Source organism: Aythya ferina (genome assembly GCF_964211825.1).
Source record: "Aythya ferina genome assembly, chromosome: 3".
NCBI lineage: Eukaryota > Metazoa > Chordata > Aves > Anseriformes > Anatidae > Aythya > Aythya ferina.
The window spans coordinates 109,270,757-109,288,046 of NC_140298.1; the positions used below are offsets into that span (position 1 = coordinate 109,270,757).

General features: G+C 44.5%; 2 protein-coding genes across 3 annotated transcripts in view; both read right to left on the minus strand.

Moving 5' to 3' along the window:
• Positions 1-6,202, minus strand: part of LOC311434838 (uncharacterized protein) — a 90,439-nt gene extending 84,237 nt beyond the window's left edge. Inside the window, exon 1 of the mRNA XM_084515338.1 lies at positions 5,076-6,202. The gene's annotated coding sequence lies outside the window, so the exon portion shown is untranslated. The remainder of the gene's footprint in view (positions 1-5,075) is intronic.
• A 1,749-nt stretch (positions 6,203-7,951) lies between these two features.
• OSR1 (odd-skipped related transcription factor 1) lies at positions 7,952-16,079 on the minus strand. Of its 2 annotated transcripts, none has more exons than XM_084514574.1 (4): positions 15,842-16,079; positions 15,357-15,416; positions 9,084-9,776; positions 7,952-8,533 (listed from the first exon to the last, which is right to left on the minus strand). In XM_084514574.1, exons 1-4 carry the CDS (start codon positions 15,952-15,954, stop codon positions 8,398-8,400), a joined length of 1,002 nt encoding a protein of 333 aa, XP_084370700.1. In that variant the 5' UTR covers positions 15,955-16,079; the 3' UTR covers positions 7,952-8,397. The 2 variants fall into 2 exon arrangements, with proteins under 2 accessions (XP_084370700.1, XP_084370701.1); XM_084514575.1 differs by lacking the exon at positions 15,842-16,079 and adding an exon at positions 15,552-15,714.
• Positions 16,080-17,290: the final 1,211 nt, after the last annotated feature.

Genomic DNA, 17,290 nt, shown 5'->3' on the forward strand with positions numbered 1-17,290 from the left:
CCAGATTCTTAATTATTTATTGGTTGCTAAGACCAGTAGCCAACACTGTGCTCAGTGCTGTACATGGCATCCTTCACCACAAAGTCTAAATTTGGCATGCCAATGTTATCCAGCAACTCACTGAATGTTCAATACACATCCAAAAATTCTCTTAGTGGGTGGCACAACCCAGAGCTGTTTGTAAAATGTTGAAGAAGATATTTTCCAAGAGAAGTGCATTTTAAAGAAAAATCCAAAAAGAATGGGCACAATAGGCACCAGAAGAATTAACCAGAAGTTCCAAGGAAGGTAATGAAAGGCATTCTTGAAGGTCTATGAATACCACGTTGCACACCTGTTCTGCTACATATTATGTTATTTGTCATATGCTTTTCAAGAATGCTCACATAAACCAACACAAAAAGCTGTGTAAAGAAACCAATAAGAAGAACCTGTAAGCCCACAGCCAATATAGACTGAACATATACAAATAAAATAAAAAATTAAAAAAGTATATTAAAAAAATAAATAAAAAAATAAAGTTGCTCTAAGGGCAAATATGAATATATATATATATATTATTTTGAGTGCAATAAGGAATTTCTATAATAGTCAAATCAAACAATTATGGAATAAAAATAAGAGTGTGTCCAGTCCAATTAGCTGTCCATGAAATGAAACCCAGCTTCCCAAAAAAAAAAAAAAAAAAAAAAAAGAATCCATCCTTCAGGCCTCATGATATTGTGGTCAGCCACATTAAACAATTAATACATCCCAGTCAGACCAGCTGAGTGTCAGACTGGATGAGTTACCAGCATAAGGCTACAGGTGATCCCTGTACACAGGTGAGACAACCAACAGAGAAGAAAACCTGCAAGATAGAGGTGGCTGTGCCTTGACCTGAAACACTGAAGTAGCCTCAGCAGCCTGCAGAAGAAATGTGGGTATAGTGTTTGTGAGCTCTGAGAATTAAATTAATAAGCATGGGAAGTGTCTGGAAGACACTTTTCCTGAGCAGAGAAAAAGTCCAATAGCCCTAGATAGTTAAGTACTGCTTACATCCCAGTTAACTCTGAAATGTTGTACAATCCCTCCTCTGGACATGTGCCTGACCAGCCTTGTGGCTGTGGTAGGTAAGGAAGGACAGCAGGGTCATGAACACACTGATCACTATGTACTTACTCCCTTACTCCCTGTGTGCATTTAGCACACAGATCTCTCCTACCTAGGATAACTACATCTAAGATTTGCTTTTACTTATTTTAATGTTTACATATTGGGAAGTTTTGTCCTCTGTCCTCTGAAACTACACCTGAGACTTTTCTGTAGCCTGGAGCCAAACGTCTGGAGATAAATAGATAAACAGATAAAGGAAAAAAAAAAAAAAAAAAGGAATTTATTAGACATACATAAATTGAAATGTCTTCACATATATTTGGAAGAAAGCCATGTTGTGTCTGGACAACTCTTGAATGAAAAAAAAAAAAAAAATGTTAAATAGATTAACCATTCACCCAAAACATCTGATTTGAGCAGCCCCAGTTCAAAGCCAAAAGGCCAGAAATGGAAAATGTTTTGGTTTTCAGTAGCCATTCCGTCAGAAACTATAATGCTAGCATTTAAAATAATAAATAAATACATAAAGTATATATTTGGTGCAATATCACAGAATAGGAGACTATCACAGCCAAAAAATCCAGACAGGTTTTCTAAACCAAGAGCTTGACTGATCAAATGAAAGCATACTATCAATTAATATCTATCAATTATACAGTGCTTCTGTGATCAAAAAGACTGTGAATAAGTGTTTATGTATATTTATATATACACCTTTCAAATTCTAATACAATTCTTCAGACTCTATCAAGTCTTTCAGAGTATCCCTGCATATACCAACTGAATTAATTTCTGTGCACTTTCCAGTATTAACCCTGATTTCAAAGCCACTGCAGAATAAAGCATTAGAAAGTTGTGGGGAATAATGAAAAAGAAAGAATGTATACAGATAAGTCCTCATAGAGATCATTTGTGTGTGGATATGGGAAGATCTATCTGGGAAACAGGATACAATCTCTTAGTTTCATGACAGTAACCATGACTGAAATGCTTTAGTAACAGAAATAGAAAAATTTGTTTTCACATGGATTTTGTAAAACAAAAAATAGATCTCCACAAAAGTCTGGTCTGGTACAACTGCAAATTCTGTTATTCAGAAGAGGAAAATCTAATGCCTCCCAATACACAACCTATGTTGTGAAAGCCTTTATATTTACAAACTATTTGCATGTGCATGCAGAAGATCAAGGCTATCTTGTTGCTTATGTAGGAATAAATCAGTGACCAGTAATGCTGCCACATTTGTCATGTTTCCAAGCTTTTCATTCACCTGCGGTCACCTCTCATTCAAAAATGCAATACCAATGAAAATATAATGCTAACAGAAACAGAATCAGACCTTGGTATGCATTAAGAGATCTTAAACAGTGTGTCTTGTCCAAAAAATAATGGATTTATATTTGAAAAGTGCCCAAAGGCCACCTACAGAAGAACTGGTCTTACCTCACTGAGTAAGGCTAAGGCTTAGGCAGAGAAATCATCCTCCATAGGAAGATTACCCAATACTAAAACCATGGCTACAGAGACCCTCTCATCTGTCTTGGTGGAGGAAGAAACATCCCTTTTGGTGATTTACCATGGTTTCATCAGGTGTAACTGGCATTGGAATTACAGACCCAGAGAGCTGACTACAGGAAGATGAGAGCCAGAAGCAGCAGAACTGTATGAGCATGATGTGGAATCTAGAATAACTATACCTAATTAAGAGCAGAGCCAAACAACTCCACCACAGCACCATGCTGAAGCCACTGTTCTGCTTGCAAGCCTCATGCCAATATTCCTGCAGAGTGCTGCTCTCTGTTGTGTAAACATGTCTGCTAGGTACCCATGGCATAGCACTGCATGTACCAGCATGGGCAAACACAGAATTCCGTTGAAAACTAACAATATATTTCAGTAACTGGGGTTGATTTTATATACTGCTGGATGCTGAGTGTACTTCAGCTGATCCTTAGGTTTAAATAAGGTACACCTGACTGTATTAAACATGTCAGTGGTTTAGCATGTATCTCCCAGACTCAAAAGTGTTTCTTTCTAAGACAAGGAAAGCTCCCTTCACTGCTGCAGGTCTCTGAGCAGTTAAATATGTATAGGGCTAAACTCAGTCCTCTTAAAACCCAATTGACTTCATACAAAAAGCTCCTATAAAGATGACTGATGTCATTGGAGTCCCACCAAGGATGAATTTGGCCCATGACATTTCTCCTGTTTAGTCATTGGATAGGAATGAAGGGAAGAAATGCATTCTGGGCTGTAGGACTCCATTTCTCAACAAATCTGCCAGGGCTGAAAAGGAAATACATATGAACATAAATTTGTCTTGCACGCTCTATTAGATCTCCCAGATCAGCCACTGCTTTCAGCTGTCCAGGTATAGGTTACATACGAATTGGAATAGCTCCTTTCACTACAGGAAGATTGAGCAGGAGTTTATACAAGAGTGTGCCAGGTCTCTTGGGAGCAAAAGCAGCAGCATTATCCCCATTTTACAGATGACAAAACCAAAACAGGTAGCTGATGTGATTTGCTTCAGCTCACAGGTGGTGACAGAGGTAGAAGTGGTATTGAAACTCAAGTACTTATGGCTCCTGGCTACTTAGGCCATGTATTCCTGTGATATATCTTCATAACTTCCTTCTCCTTTCCTCGTCTCCCTTCTCCCCTGCCCCCAACCTCATCATAATTATCTGTAGCCACACAACTAGGAAGTTCGGATTAATCCATCCCCAGAGAAACTGGGATTAATATACAATTCATGCAGAATCTTTAAAAAAAAAAAAAAAAAAAATCCATGATTTGTGGTCCCCTTTTCAGAGACCTATGTAATCCAAAGCTGAAAAGTAAGCATTTGCTGTTCCAGTACACATTCTGAGAGATGCTTATGCTCTGTTTCATGAATGTGCACTGTGAAGACCCCATTTGACACAATTCCTGCATCCAGAAGAAGACCAGGCTGAGAAGGCCGTGCAGAATCAGGCTGTTGCAGAGTAGTAACAGTTTATGGGCAGAAAAAGAATGACTGGAATGCAAAGGAAAAGAGAGAGAGGGAGATGTGCCAAGACATCTCTACAATTTCTCCTGGAAATGGAAACGGTTAAAAAAAAAAAAAAAAAGTTTCCCTTGTAAATCTTGCAGGAATATACAACTCTAGATCTCTAGTCAGGTGCCTTGGTTTTTACTCTTGCAAACCATTCAATGATATTTTTATGATGAAAAAGCTAAATTTAAAGCAACTGTGAAAACAGAATCAAGAATCATCTCTCAGTTGGCAGACTGAGGCCTATGCAAGTTTTATTTACCGCAAAATAAAACACATGCAAAGAGAGAAAAGGAAAAAAAAAAAAAGGAAAAAAAAAAAAAAAAGGAGATGAAGAAGGAGAAGAAGAAGAATAGGGAGGGAGGTAATTAATCATTGAAATTATTTGTGACCCTGATTCAAAAGGCACTTTTCCTGTATAATTCCCCTCATTTATTTTGGGGTTAGTATGATTTATCTCTTTCGACTGTTGCGATTTCATCTGTTCTTTGCTTTCCTTTGAATTACTGCACTGATACTGCCTAGCAAAATTCAAAACACTGGAAGGAATAGGCGAACTATTCACCAGTGAAGCTGAGAGCATGACCAGAGAGATAGCCTTTTTTTTTGCACAGGGAAGAAAGAAGCCTTCTGGGAAGAGGAAATGCTCACACATGTACATTTAATACAAATGACATTAAGAGGCTGTGTCCATCCTGTGCTCGGTATGACTATGTAATTTTAATACATCTGTACATCTGATTATGTCCATTCTTTTTATTTATTTATTTTTTATTGCACATAAAAATGCATGTCCAGGGAAAATCTTGGCAGGCAGATAAGCAGGCTTCAGCCATACAAATGAATCTCTTCTCATGCCCAGCTGGGAGGAATGGTTTATCCACCTTCACGACCCCGCAGTTATAATGGTTCCCATGAACCGCTGACTGATGCGGTTTCTTACCTCTCTCCACGGGTGTTTCGTTATCCCGGTGTTAAGGAGGTGGTGGAGCGACCGTGGGAAAGCCTCAGTGTAGTGACCCTCCCTGCGTTCCTTCCTCCCTCCCTTTGGAGCCGACTCGGAGAGCTGCCTCGTAGTCACGACCCCTGAAAAACTGTTGGCTCCAAAAGACAGAGCCCTCCGTTTTCCCGCTCCGCCACTGGACCCTGCGTGCATGCGGGTTCCTTTACTCCATGCCATAAACGACGCGAGATTATAAAGCGGCCGTAGAAGTTCATCGGAGACTTTCTCCGTGAATCTCCTTCTAGAAGAAGAGAGGGGAGAAGGGGGGAAGCGGGGGGGCGAACCACCCAGTCCTTAGGCTGGCAGTTAACACCGTGCCAGCGCTCGGGGCTGTGTGTCCCTGGTCGGAGAGGCGCAGGGTGCGGTGCCTCTGACCCAGCAGCGCCGTATGCCGGCGGCAGCCGGGCCCGGCCCGGCGCGCTGCGTGGTGCGAGTGGACTTTCCCAAGCAAAACAGTGCAGACAGAGACCTGCACGGCGGTAAGGCGGCCGATCCCGCTGGACTCGAGCAAAACGATGCAGATTAAACCCAAGGAGGGCTTCAGAGGCAGAGCAAATCCTCCTCTTCCTCCCCGCGCCCCCTCCTCCCCCCAAGAGACGCGGTCGATAAAACGCAGACCGATCCGGATTGACAGCGCACGGCCCGCGCAGCAAAGGGTCCTGTTCGACACCCAGCCCGCGGAGCGCCGCGCAGAACACCGCGCTCCTCAACTCACTGTGGCATCTACAATGCTGTCGAAACGCAGGCTTCCCGCAGGCTCGGGTGATTTCGCCTCCGCACTCTCCTTGTTTATTCCGAATGGTTGTTTCTCAGATGCCTTTTAAGACAAAACCAAAAGCCTTTACGCGGAGCGGAAAGGGGGAGGCGGTGGGAAGCAAAGCAAAAGCAAGCTGGCTTCAAACTCGGACTGTTCCCACAGCCTCCGAAGCTGGATGAACACAGAGGAGTCATCCCAGTACCCTGCGTTTCTCAGGGGCCTTCCTACAATGAAGGTGGACTCTGCAACCCGTCCAGCAAGTGCATTTAAATTAATTACGATGCGCACGAAACGGTGTCCAATAAATAATAATTTTTAAAAAAGGGTGAGGGGAGGTTTCTTCCCTCTCTCCCCTCCTTACATTAAGAGAAATACAACCGCAACTTTTTTCCCTGTCGTTGATAGGATTCCTTGACCAAATAAAGAAATATTTTCTAAAGGCAGAACAGGGAACGGGGAAATGAACCTCTTTGGACTGAGAGGCTTGCGGCATCAAGCATCCGATTTTCGGAAACGCAAAAGCTACCAGTGGAGGTCCGTTGTTACTTCGGACGTGTCACCGTGCTAATTTGCAGGAGGCTTTTCTTATCTCGGGGCACTGACTTGTGACAGGAGAAGAGGGTTTAGGGTTTACCGAGAAGACTAGAAAGGACGGCAAGAGGAGCTTCAAAGGCTAAGGCGGATGCCCCCGCTCTGAGCTCTCTCCCCCGTCTCTATCCGAAGAGGTTTCGCAGTGGAATAAACATCTCTGATCTAAGACAGCTGCCGGGAATCAAAGGCCGCCCCAATAAGCGCTATATCGGCCGAAGATGCGTCTGAAAAATGCCCACTCCCGACAAGCTAAGAGAAGGCCGCTCTCCGGCAGAGCCTTCAGGCTGTGAAAGAAGTAACAGTCTGCCCATTATTCATCTGATTTGTTTTATAACACTTCTGACACCTAATCTTATCAGCTAATACCCAAGATTTAGTTACCCAAGACGATTTTTTTCCACACTGGAAGCAAAATTATTTGACTCCCAACAGTTCTGTTTACTTTTGTTAGCCTTTAAAAAAGAAAAGGGAGGGGGGGATGGAAGAGGGGGCGGGGGGGGGGGGGGGGGGGGGAGGAGGGAGGAAAGGGAGGTAGGAAAGGAAAAAAAAAAAAAGGAAAAAAGAAGGGGAGAAAGTTTATGCATTAAGGAAAAATACAGACTTTCCAAGACTGGTAGAAACAAGCACTGAGGAAATATCAAGCTCACTTGGAAAAAAAAAAAAATGTTCTGAATATGGATAGAGAGGGTTTGGTAAGGGGGAGATCTGAAACCAAATGAACACATATGAAGTCCGTGCAGACTTGCCTGTAAAATAACGATTTATTTTAATACTTAAAAAACACACACAATCCAGTGATAAATGTCAATTACCAATAATCAGCATAAAGTGCCAAACAGCCATACAACTTTTTTTTTTTTTTAATAAACAAAACTTATTGGAATGTCTCTTAATTTGAATACACTGTTCAGAAAGCCAGCATTTAGAAAAATATGCTCTCAGGTTGAGATTTGTTCTGTCTCATCAAGATGCATGAAGACTTTAAAGTACCACTAAAACCACGTTGTGCATACCATCAGTTTGACATATTGCCATCTTTCTTTCCTTTGGGATTTTTTAAATAAGTCCACGCATTACAAACCTCCTCGCAGCACACTAGACCGCAAGGCAAAAATAAAGGTCTCCATGTCCCAAGAACACTGATTTATCCTGATACCAGGGACCTGCGGGTCTAAGATCTGGATTCATTTTCCATCACTTTATAGGACTCTTCACTTGAGAGTTTTAGGTCATTTCCAAACATTAATTTTCTTCTCCTTTTAAGAAAACAAAATAGCAAGTCTCCCTTCTTGTTCTAATGGTGCTGTGATGAGAAACCACAGTTTCAGTTCTTAATCATCTTCCGGAATTCTCTGTATTTCCTGAAGTGTAAAAATAAGAAGCTTTATACAGTCAAAAAAAAAAAAAAAAAAAAAAAAAAAGTATAAAATAAGAGTTTTTTTTTTTCCTTTTTCTTTTTAAGTAATACTTTTGGAATCTACGACTTCAGGTGGGGTGGAGGGTTGTTAGGATTTTCTGTGGGAGTATTTTTGTGGATTTGTTGGTTTGTTTGTGTTTTTTTTTTTGGTGGGTTTTTGTTTGTTTTTAAACAGATTCCTGTCCAACACGTGAGCACCACCTTTTGGCATAAAGTTTATCAAAACCACACAAATCACATAGCACTTTCTGCATCATTCATGTATATTTTAAATGCCAAATATCATTTTAACCCATGGCTGAAGAAGTGGGTTGCCAGGGGGGATTTTGCTCTTTTTAAACTACAAACAAAAACAAACACAAAGTTCTGTGCTCCCATCCTGACAGGGTTTGTTTAGTTTGTCTTTTTTTTTTCATTTTTCTTTTTTCTTTTTTTTTTTTTTTTCTGGTTTTGGTGTAAAGTCTGAAGGGGAGGAAAAGTTCATGGAAGCTGGAAATTCAGCACTTAAGTTTGGCAGGTTTCAGTTCCTTTACTTGCGTGTGCAGTGTCTTGTGGACAGCTAGCGTTCTGGACTGGCAAAATCCTTTCCCACATTCTTGACACTTAAAAGGCTTTTCTTTAGAATGGATATATCTAGGAAGAGAAAAACAATCAAGATGTCAGAAACAACTGGCCTGAACTCAGCAGTGATCTTACTTGATGGAAAACACACTGGAGATTTTTACACCTACCACTGAGACTGAGAGCACCAGAGTGCAACCCTAGGGTAATCAACTGTTTGTGAGTGCAAGAAGAGAGGGAGATGTCAGAGGTGCACAGGGGTGCCCTTCTTAGGGACAAGGAGCTTCCCTCTAACTTTAGGGTCACCAGGCTTAGTGTCTTCATGACACTTCTAAATGATCAAAATGTAGAGGGTACAAGATGGTGCAAAATGAGGGTGAAAATATCTGTGGAAGCTAAGGAGACTGTGCAAGTCATCTCTGCAGGGTGGGTGAGTACAACAAGCTTGTCTTACAAAGTGACTTGTCTGGGTTTCTCTACCAGTACTGAACAGAGAAAAACATGGAAGGAACACCGCCGTGGGACTGGGGATGTGACCTTTCTAACAAGCACTTTTACAACTGTAGGTGGGTAACTGGGAAAGCACAGATACAAAGGGAAAAACAGCAAGGAGAATAGTTACCTGTGATCCCTCAGGTGATCCTGTCTTCTGAAGGCCTTGTGGCATATGTCACATGTGTAGGGTCGTTCATCAGTGTGGGTTCTTTCATGGATCAAAAGGTTGTAGGACTTGGTGAAGTGCCTGCCACAGAATTTACACACAAACTCCTTCTTGGTTTTGGAAGGTAACCTTCCCCGTGTGGGTTTCTTCTCTGGAGAGAGTTTAGTCACCTCAAGTAAAGACCCCAGCCCTGGGGGGGAGCCCTGGCTGTCTGCCTGTCCCAGTTTAGAGTGGTCCTCTTGCGTGGCAGCCACTGCTAAATTGGCAAAATCAAAGCGAGGTTTGGCTTTGAGGGTCACATTAGTAGCCTCTTGCTTGGGCTGGATGACGTGTGGAAAGAGTGGGAAGGTGGGCAGCTGGAAACGTGCATCCACTAGGCTCGACACGCTGGGCACCTTGGAGAAAGAAGAACGAGGCAGATGCATGGCTGGGTACCCCAAAGTCCACTGGTGCAGGTGTACGGCGTGAAGGGCGCTGAAGCCATAGAGGTTGGAGAGGTGATCAGAGGGCACAGCAGGCAGCCCATTGAATGCTTGCAAGAAGGAGTAGTTGGTGAGCTGGAGGGAAGGATGGATAGGCACTGGGGCCGGCAGAGTCTTACTTCCCATGGTGGCTGCTTGGGACGAGGATCTTGGGAACAGGGGAGGAAAAGATCTGGAAAATAAAGACGGGGAAGAGAAGAGGAAGAGGTAGATTTATACAAAGAAATGGGTATTTCTCACCTCATCCTTTATTAATTCCCCTCTCCAAAGCCACAGGAAGAAGTTGCTTTGGACTTGGAGAGGCCCAACCAGTTCTTGACTGTGAGTGTATCCCCACAGGTCTCCAGAGTCTCCTTCTCCCCATCCATCACACACAGAGGGTATGCCCCATCTACAGTTATTCACTCCCTCAATAGCACTTGTGTGCCAGGTATGCCCCTGATGAACATCTGCACTTAGACAGCAAGAGATAATATTTTGGACCATATAGGTAGATGTTCTCCAACAAAACTAAAAATCCCTTAGGCTGAGGGACGCCTACTTTCTAAAATGGTAGGATTTTGCCCACTCAGTCTGTCTCCCAAAATTGTCTTTATCCCTGACTGTTGAGTTTATGTAGAGAGCGGGTGCTTAGTTCTTGTTTGCTCATCTCCCCATGGTCTTCCCTCAGCCAGGCCTCTGCCTCTGGGGTGGTGGAGGCGGTAGGGTGCTCAGAACTAAACATCCTCCCTCATTCAAACAGAGAAAATACACTAAAATATCTTGGGGGGAAAAAAAAAGAAAAAATAAATAAAAATAAAAAGAAACAAACAACAGCTCTCCCTCTATGTACTGCAAAAAGAAATGGGAAAATGCTGTTTCTGGGTGACAAATCTGAAGTGCCATTTGCTCTCCCCAAGGGGAAGTGCCTGGCTTTAAGCCCATGTCCTAGTCTAGGACAGTTGCTTAATTAAAGCCCTTCACAAGGGAAAAAGACAACGGCTGGAGGGACCCTACCCGCAGGAATACCCAGCCCACCAGCTGCAGGGCCACAGCCTTTCTCTTGACTGGGTACCACCACTTTGCTCTATGTTTCGGGGGTCTTGCCAAGCCCCCAGCCTCTACTCTGGGCCAGATCCCTACCGATTCCACCCCACAAGGCGGAGGAGAAAATGCTACCAGACAGCAGCATCGAGGCGCATCTGGCCCTGCCTGCAAACTGAGCCCTCAGCACAGCCCTGGCTGCTGTCAACCATTTGGCAGGAGATGCCTCCTTAGGGCTGGCAGAGGGGACAGAGCCTACCCTTTTTGTGGTGTGAGAGAGCACCCATGGGTTTTAGAAGCACTGCATCCCTACACCCCTGGGAGCCTCCTTATTCCACATCCCAGAGCTTATGCTCCTTTCCCCTGGTGATTTCCGGGATTTGCCCTCAGTGGGGCTCCTTTCCTATGGGATCCATATAGAGTGCCCACAAGTGTGCCTATATGATTCTTCATAGGATCCCTGCAGGATCCACACAGGGTCCCGTAAAATCCCCTCCAGGGCTCCTGCTGAGTCTCTTTAGGATCCCTGCAAGATTCCCACAGGGTCCCTGTAGGATCCCCGGGACACTCAGCCTGAGGAGGTACATTCCCACATGAAGAGTGAAGCCCCTTTGGAGAAAAGGAGGCAGCAAAGTGCTGCAGAGCAAAGGTTGTCTCCCCGGGCTGGGGAGATAGGAGGAACAGGACAGAGAAGCACTGGTGACAGAAGAGTTCTAATGACCAGGGAAACAAATCTGATTTATATTTGGGCTGTAGCCTGGACTGAGGAGCTGTGACTGGGAGGGTGTGAGAGCAAGAAACTTACTCTGAGCGGCCCTGTACACCATGTCCACCTTTCACACCGCTTTACATAAATCAGCAGCAGGAAGAGAGACTCAAACCTTAGTGGAATTCCATCGCAATGACCCAGAATAAGAGAGTGTGACATTTTGCTTTCTTTAATTGGATATAATTTAGATAGTAGCTGATCAAAAACCTAACATATTATATTCTCCTCCCTCTTTTCTTTATTTATATATATATATTTTTAACTGTTTAGGGCTGGTGAACCAACCAGTTTTGTTCTTCAGTTGGGGAAATGCTTTTTATTTTGTTAGTGCTGCCCTTACATTAGGAGTGTCCACTTCGCAGCACAAGTGCCTCGATCAATGACCCCAAGAGCAAAGTACATGGAAAACACTCTTGTCTGGGTACCTGAAATGTCTGTTTCTGTATGTCACAACGGCTCTGTGCCTGTTTTCCTGGCCAGGAACTCCTAGATCTCTCAAGCATGAAAGATGCTATTGCAAACTGAGTTAGTTTCTGGACTTATTCCTGTCTTTCTTTGGATCCACAGAAAACATTTGATTTGGAACGTACAAGCAAAAATCTATTATGCGAATTTGTATTAATTCTTGCCCGATAAAATTAAAAATAAAATAAAAATAAAAATCAGTTTCGATTTTCCAAATGAAGAAGGGGGTAGAAATCAAAAGCAAATACGGTTGATTGGTAATAGAATCACATAGCATCCAGTGCCCTCGCTTTTTTTTTTTTTTTTTTTCCTTTCCTTTGCTAAAACAGTTCTATTAAAAAAAAATAAATAAAAAATAATAAAAAAATAAAGAACATAGGGGGAAAAAAAGGGGGGGGGGGGGTGAAAGAGGGGAGAAATAGAAGGTGAGAGTAGAATGTTCACGTTACTACAAGTTTCTTGGCACTCTTCCAGAAATGTAAGCTACACTTTTGCTCTGTGCGACCGGGATAGTCAAAAAATATAGAACCAGAGTATTTCATAGTATTTCATAAAGAAGTCCCCTCTCTTCGGGACATCAAAGCGAGAGTGTTTCACAGCACAGTAATTCTCCGCTTTCCCGCTTGCCCGCAGAGAGATCAATGTTTCTTTGATTTCGGTGTCACCTCCACCTTTAATTCAGTTTCATGTAAACAGATCGTTATCGGGGTTTCTTTCTATTTATTTATTTATTTTTATTTTTTAAAAGAAGACCCCACGAGTTCTCTGCTTCAGTTCCCCCATCACAATAAAACTGTGCGAGGTTTTATATTTTAACACAAACTTGCTCGGTGAGTAATTAAGAACAAACCACTTGTGTTCTGACTGAAACAAAATCCACTCATGCCAAGATAAATTTATGCTGCAAAAATAGGATCATAAACTTGAAAGACTGCATCTGTGTCCAGTTTTCTTACCCTTTGTCCTGTCTGAAGATACGGTAATGCTATTGTCCAGTTGCCATTGTTTTAAGACCATTATAATCTTAACCTTCCAGACTACATTTTACCACCGCTATATACAAAATAAATAAATAAATAAATAAATAAATAAATAAATAAATAAATCAGCCGTCTTTAGTTGGTAACATAGCAAGAAGTGAAATTAAATGGATTTTTAGGTAACTGTGCTAGCCAGTATTTTTCCTTTCTACCTTGAATTATCAATTTCCGATGTGTCCTTTGAAAGGGATATTTGTTACATTAAATACCTGACTCATAAATAATGAGGTTTGCTAATTAGTTCCACATGGGAGAATGGAGGAGGTAAATTACCCTGAGAACGTTGCTTATTTTTACAAACATGATAAAGTAGCGGGCATAAAATGCTGCATTCCTGGGATAGCCTCAAACTAGAGCAATCAGGTTCATCTGTCGGGAAGAGTCCTCCTGTTTTGCCAGATTCCTTTAAAGTCTGGTAGCCCTGTCCCTTCGGCTGTATCGCATCGCTGTGCAGCATTTTGCCACCAGGTCGGCCACTCATTTTGTCCCCTCTGGAGGAAGAGATTTTCCCTTCCTATCAGTTTAACCGAGGAAATAGAACTTACAATTTATCTGTGTTTGGGAAAGTAGCTAGAAAGGGAATGAAATTGCCCTTTCGCTCCGCATTGTTCGAATGTGGTGTTCTTGAGGAATACAGTGCATTGTTCAGCACAGTTTTATTCAAAGTATTAATGAAGTGTGCAGAATCTATTAAAGCGGGTTTATTCGGGGCTAATTGAGCGTGAAAGAGTTAATTGCTAACATTAATGAGGACTGGAAGGACTCAGTCAGCATGTGCCTTGGATATCTCCCTTCAATCCTTATAAAATCATCATTCACATTTTATCACGAAATCAGTGTTGACAAGTTTCGCCAGACCACCATTGCGAATGCTGATGAATGCGGTGGATCTTAGCCTCGCAGTAATAATAATAACAATAATAACCAGGGTCCGACTGCAATCACCACACTGGCCGGGGCAGCCTTCATCCAAAACCAAACCAAATATTAATAATAATAATAATAATAATAATAAAATCAAACAGGGTCCCCATCCTCGCGGGCCGGTGGCTGCGAGGGCCACGGGCGGGAGCGCAGCTGGGTGGGTGCCGGCGGGGTGGCCGCAGCGGCCAGGCTCCGCAGCCCGCTCTCTGCAGAAGTATTTTTAATAGGGTTGGGAGTTTTTTTGTGTGTATTCTGTTCACCCACCCCCACGCACAACCCCCAGTACGGGATTCATTCTCGATTTCTCCCCAGAGACGCCCGGTGCCTCCCCTACGTCCCTCCTCTCTCCCAGCAGCAAACTTGATTTCTTCCCTCTGCCTCCCCACGGCCACAGCACACTCTGCCACGGGTGGTGGACAAAACCCTTAGCGGTGACACCTCGGCAGGGCACCGAGGCGCATCCCTAGGCCCTGCAGACCGAGGCGGAGCCGTCCCGGGCCACCCGGCGGCCAGGCTCCGGGAGAGGAGCTGCACGGCGCTGTCCTACCGCTTTCGGGTCCCGAGCCCACCGCTGGTTTAAGGGATGGCCCTTCTCCTCCACTGACTTGGGTCGTGCTGAACTGGACCCATTGTGCACCTGTCCGGGAGACGGCTCTCAGCCTCCCGCCCTGCTTGCGTTTTATCGGACAATTCCCGCAGCTTGACGGTATTACGCTCGATTTTTTATAGTTTCCCTCCCAAAAGCCAGGAATAACAACTGTACCCTAATCCTCGGCTTTGCACTGACAGTTTATAGGCTCGGCCTCGGGAGAAGCCCAGTTTCTCCCTACATAGAACTTGTTTTGATCCATTCAGACAAATATAAACAATAGATCCATTTTTGTTATGGCCTTGGGAAGAAACAGGGAAGGCTTCTCAGACCCTAAAATACTAAAAATTGAGAAGAAAGAAAGAAAGAAAGAAAGAAAGAAAGAAAGAAAGAAAGAAAGAAAGAAAGAAAGAAAGAAAGAAAGAAAGAAAGAAAGAAAGAAAGAAAGAAAGAAAGAAAGAAAGAAAGAAAGAAAGAAAGAAAGAAAGAAAGAAAGAAAGAAAGAAAGAAAGAAAGAGAGAAAGAAATCCAGGAAGAAGCTGAATGATCAAGTCCATAAAGGACATTCAGACTTTCAGACTTCTGGTTTCAGACTTCTGGTTTGCAGCTAGTATGTGTCATTTTTAGCTCGGGTTAAAAACACAGCTCCTCCGCAAGGGGGGATAAACAACTTTGAGAGGGAAAGACAAACCTTTAAATAGCATCAAAATATCCGAGCCCCATGTGAAGGCTTCCCCCAGCCCTTCGCCCGCCCCAAGGAGAACAGTTCTCCTCACGTGAACCAGAATCTCCCCACTTCTGCACCATCCAGAGGATGATGAGAGAGGATGGGGGGAAAGAAAGAAAGGAGGGAGAGAAAAGAAGGTGTTTGGATTGATATCCCCAACCCCCGAGGCTTGGCAAAACAAAAACCAAACAAAACGAGTTGTTCTTTTTATTTACCTAATCCCGATCTGTGCTCCACCGCTGGCAGCAGTTAAAAGATCCTGGGCTAAATTGGAGCTGGTAAAATAAAAAGATAATAATAATAATAATAATAATAAAAAAAAAAAAAAAGTAAAAAAAAAAAAAAAAAAACGTTTGGCTAGGTCAGTGTCTCTGCTGGCCCTGGGGGGCACAGCTTTCTCCCCACCCCACCCCACTGCTCCTCCAGCGGGTACAGGCAGATCCGAGCGAGCAGCGGGGCCAGGTGTCCAGGTGCTCTGGCTGATGGAGACGGAGGTGCTATCCCTCCTCCCGCTCCCGGCGCCGTGAGCGTGTGCCGGAGTGCAAACGCGCCCGGGAGTAGCCGAGCTCAGACTGAACCGATCCCTTCCCTCCAGCCTCCTCCTTATTTCAACCCCCCCCTCCCAGCTCCCCCCTCAACCTCCCACCAGACTCCGGGCATGCGCACGCAGGGAGAAAGTTTCTGGCTGGGAAGAACCAACTTTTCAACCCCGCTTCTCCTGCAGGCGTAGCAGCCCGGGGCTCGCAGCCCGCAAACGTGTGATCTCTTCCTCCCCGCCCCGGCTCCGCTCCCGCAGCACCCCCCCAGGGGCATCTCCCCGGGGTCCGCTACTCTCGGGACCCCTCCGCGGAGTGGAGAAGCCCGAGAACCCCGGGGCGGCTCCGCGTAGCACCGCGGAGGCTCTGGGATGCTCTCGCTCCCCGGAGGCGCTGCGCGATCGCGCTGCTTGCGCCCGGGCTGCGCGCCTCTCCGCACCTCTCCGCACCCGGCTCGCTGCGCCCCCTCCCCGCCGCCCGGCGGGACACGACCGGCCGGGATCTGCGCAGAGAGGGGAAAAAAAAAAAAAAAAAAAAAAGGAAAAAATAATTTAATAAAAGGGGGGGGGGAGGAGGAAGTGGGGTAGAAGGAGGGAGGGATCTGCTCCCTCTGTGAGGATTCAGGGGGTTGCAAGTTGTTGTCCCCCTTTGGAGCCGTCCGCAGGACGATTCCCGGAGGCACTTACCTGTGAGGAGTCCACCCCCGGGTTGGAAGCGCTTCCCCCCGCCCCAGCCTCCTTCCCGGTCCCCGTTTTCCCCCCGGCACCCCTGACCTTGGTGCTTTCCTCCCGTCCCTCCTCCCGCGGCCCGGGACCGTCTCACCCCGCACCCAGGCGCGGATCCGCGGTGCGCGGAGTCCCGCGGAGCCCTCGCTTCAGAGCCCTGATAAGTCCGCGGGGATCTTACTTCCCGGGAGAAGCAGGCAAAGCAAAACAGCCCTCGAAAGAAAAAAGGGTTAAACGTGCTTTATAATTAATCCTGAGGCCATAATCTCCTTGCTTATTTGTTTTACTATTCATCCATCCATTCACACTCCTCTAGACCCGTGAAGGGGGAAAAATTGCTTGGGTGTATTACATTGTCCCGAGGAACTAGGGTAATATAATACGTTAGCGAAGACAGATCCGTCAGGATAACATGGTACCGTGCTCAGGGACACGCGCGTGTTTTTTTATTGTTCATGTCACTGCTGTTATTACACTGATTTTTGCCCATCTGAGAAGGAAAAGCAAACAAACAAATAAATTAAAAAAAAATAAAAAGCGGCAACAAGAAAGCAACTGTCCATCGCGTTGTCATCCTGGAGAATAAGTGTTCATAAACACGACGGCAGAGTGGAGAAATAAGCCCTAGCATTGCAATTTCATCTCCAAAACATCCCAGTTTCAGGGAAGAGTCTGGGGTCTAACACTGCTCACTGCTCTGGGCAGGCGAGATTTTCGTTCCCTTCTTTTGTAAACGAGTGGCATTTTTATGGGGCAGAGGCAAAGCAAAGACGTTCCCCCATCTCAGCTTCTTCAGTTCTTTCTCATTCCGTGCTCTTCTTTCCTTTCTTTCTTCTTATTTTTATTTATTTTTTTTCCTAATTTCCTTTAATGTTTCTTGTCCTCCCA

Excerpts from the sequence above, each read along its gene's own strand:
- OSR1 (XM_084514574.1), bottom strand. The coding sequence starts at position 15,954 with ATGCCCCTGGGGGGGTGCTGCGGGAGCGGAGCCGGGGCGGGGAGGAAG. Across the intron at positions 9,777-15,356 it reads GGAGCACAGATCGGGATTAG|ATCTTTTCCTCCCCTGTTCC; the intron begins GTAAATAAAAAG and ends TTTATTTTCCAG. Across the intron at positions 8,534-9,083 it reads GATCACCTGAGGGATCACAG|ATATATCCATTCTAAAGAAA; the intron begins GTAACTATTCTC and ends TTCTCTTCCTAG.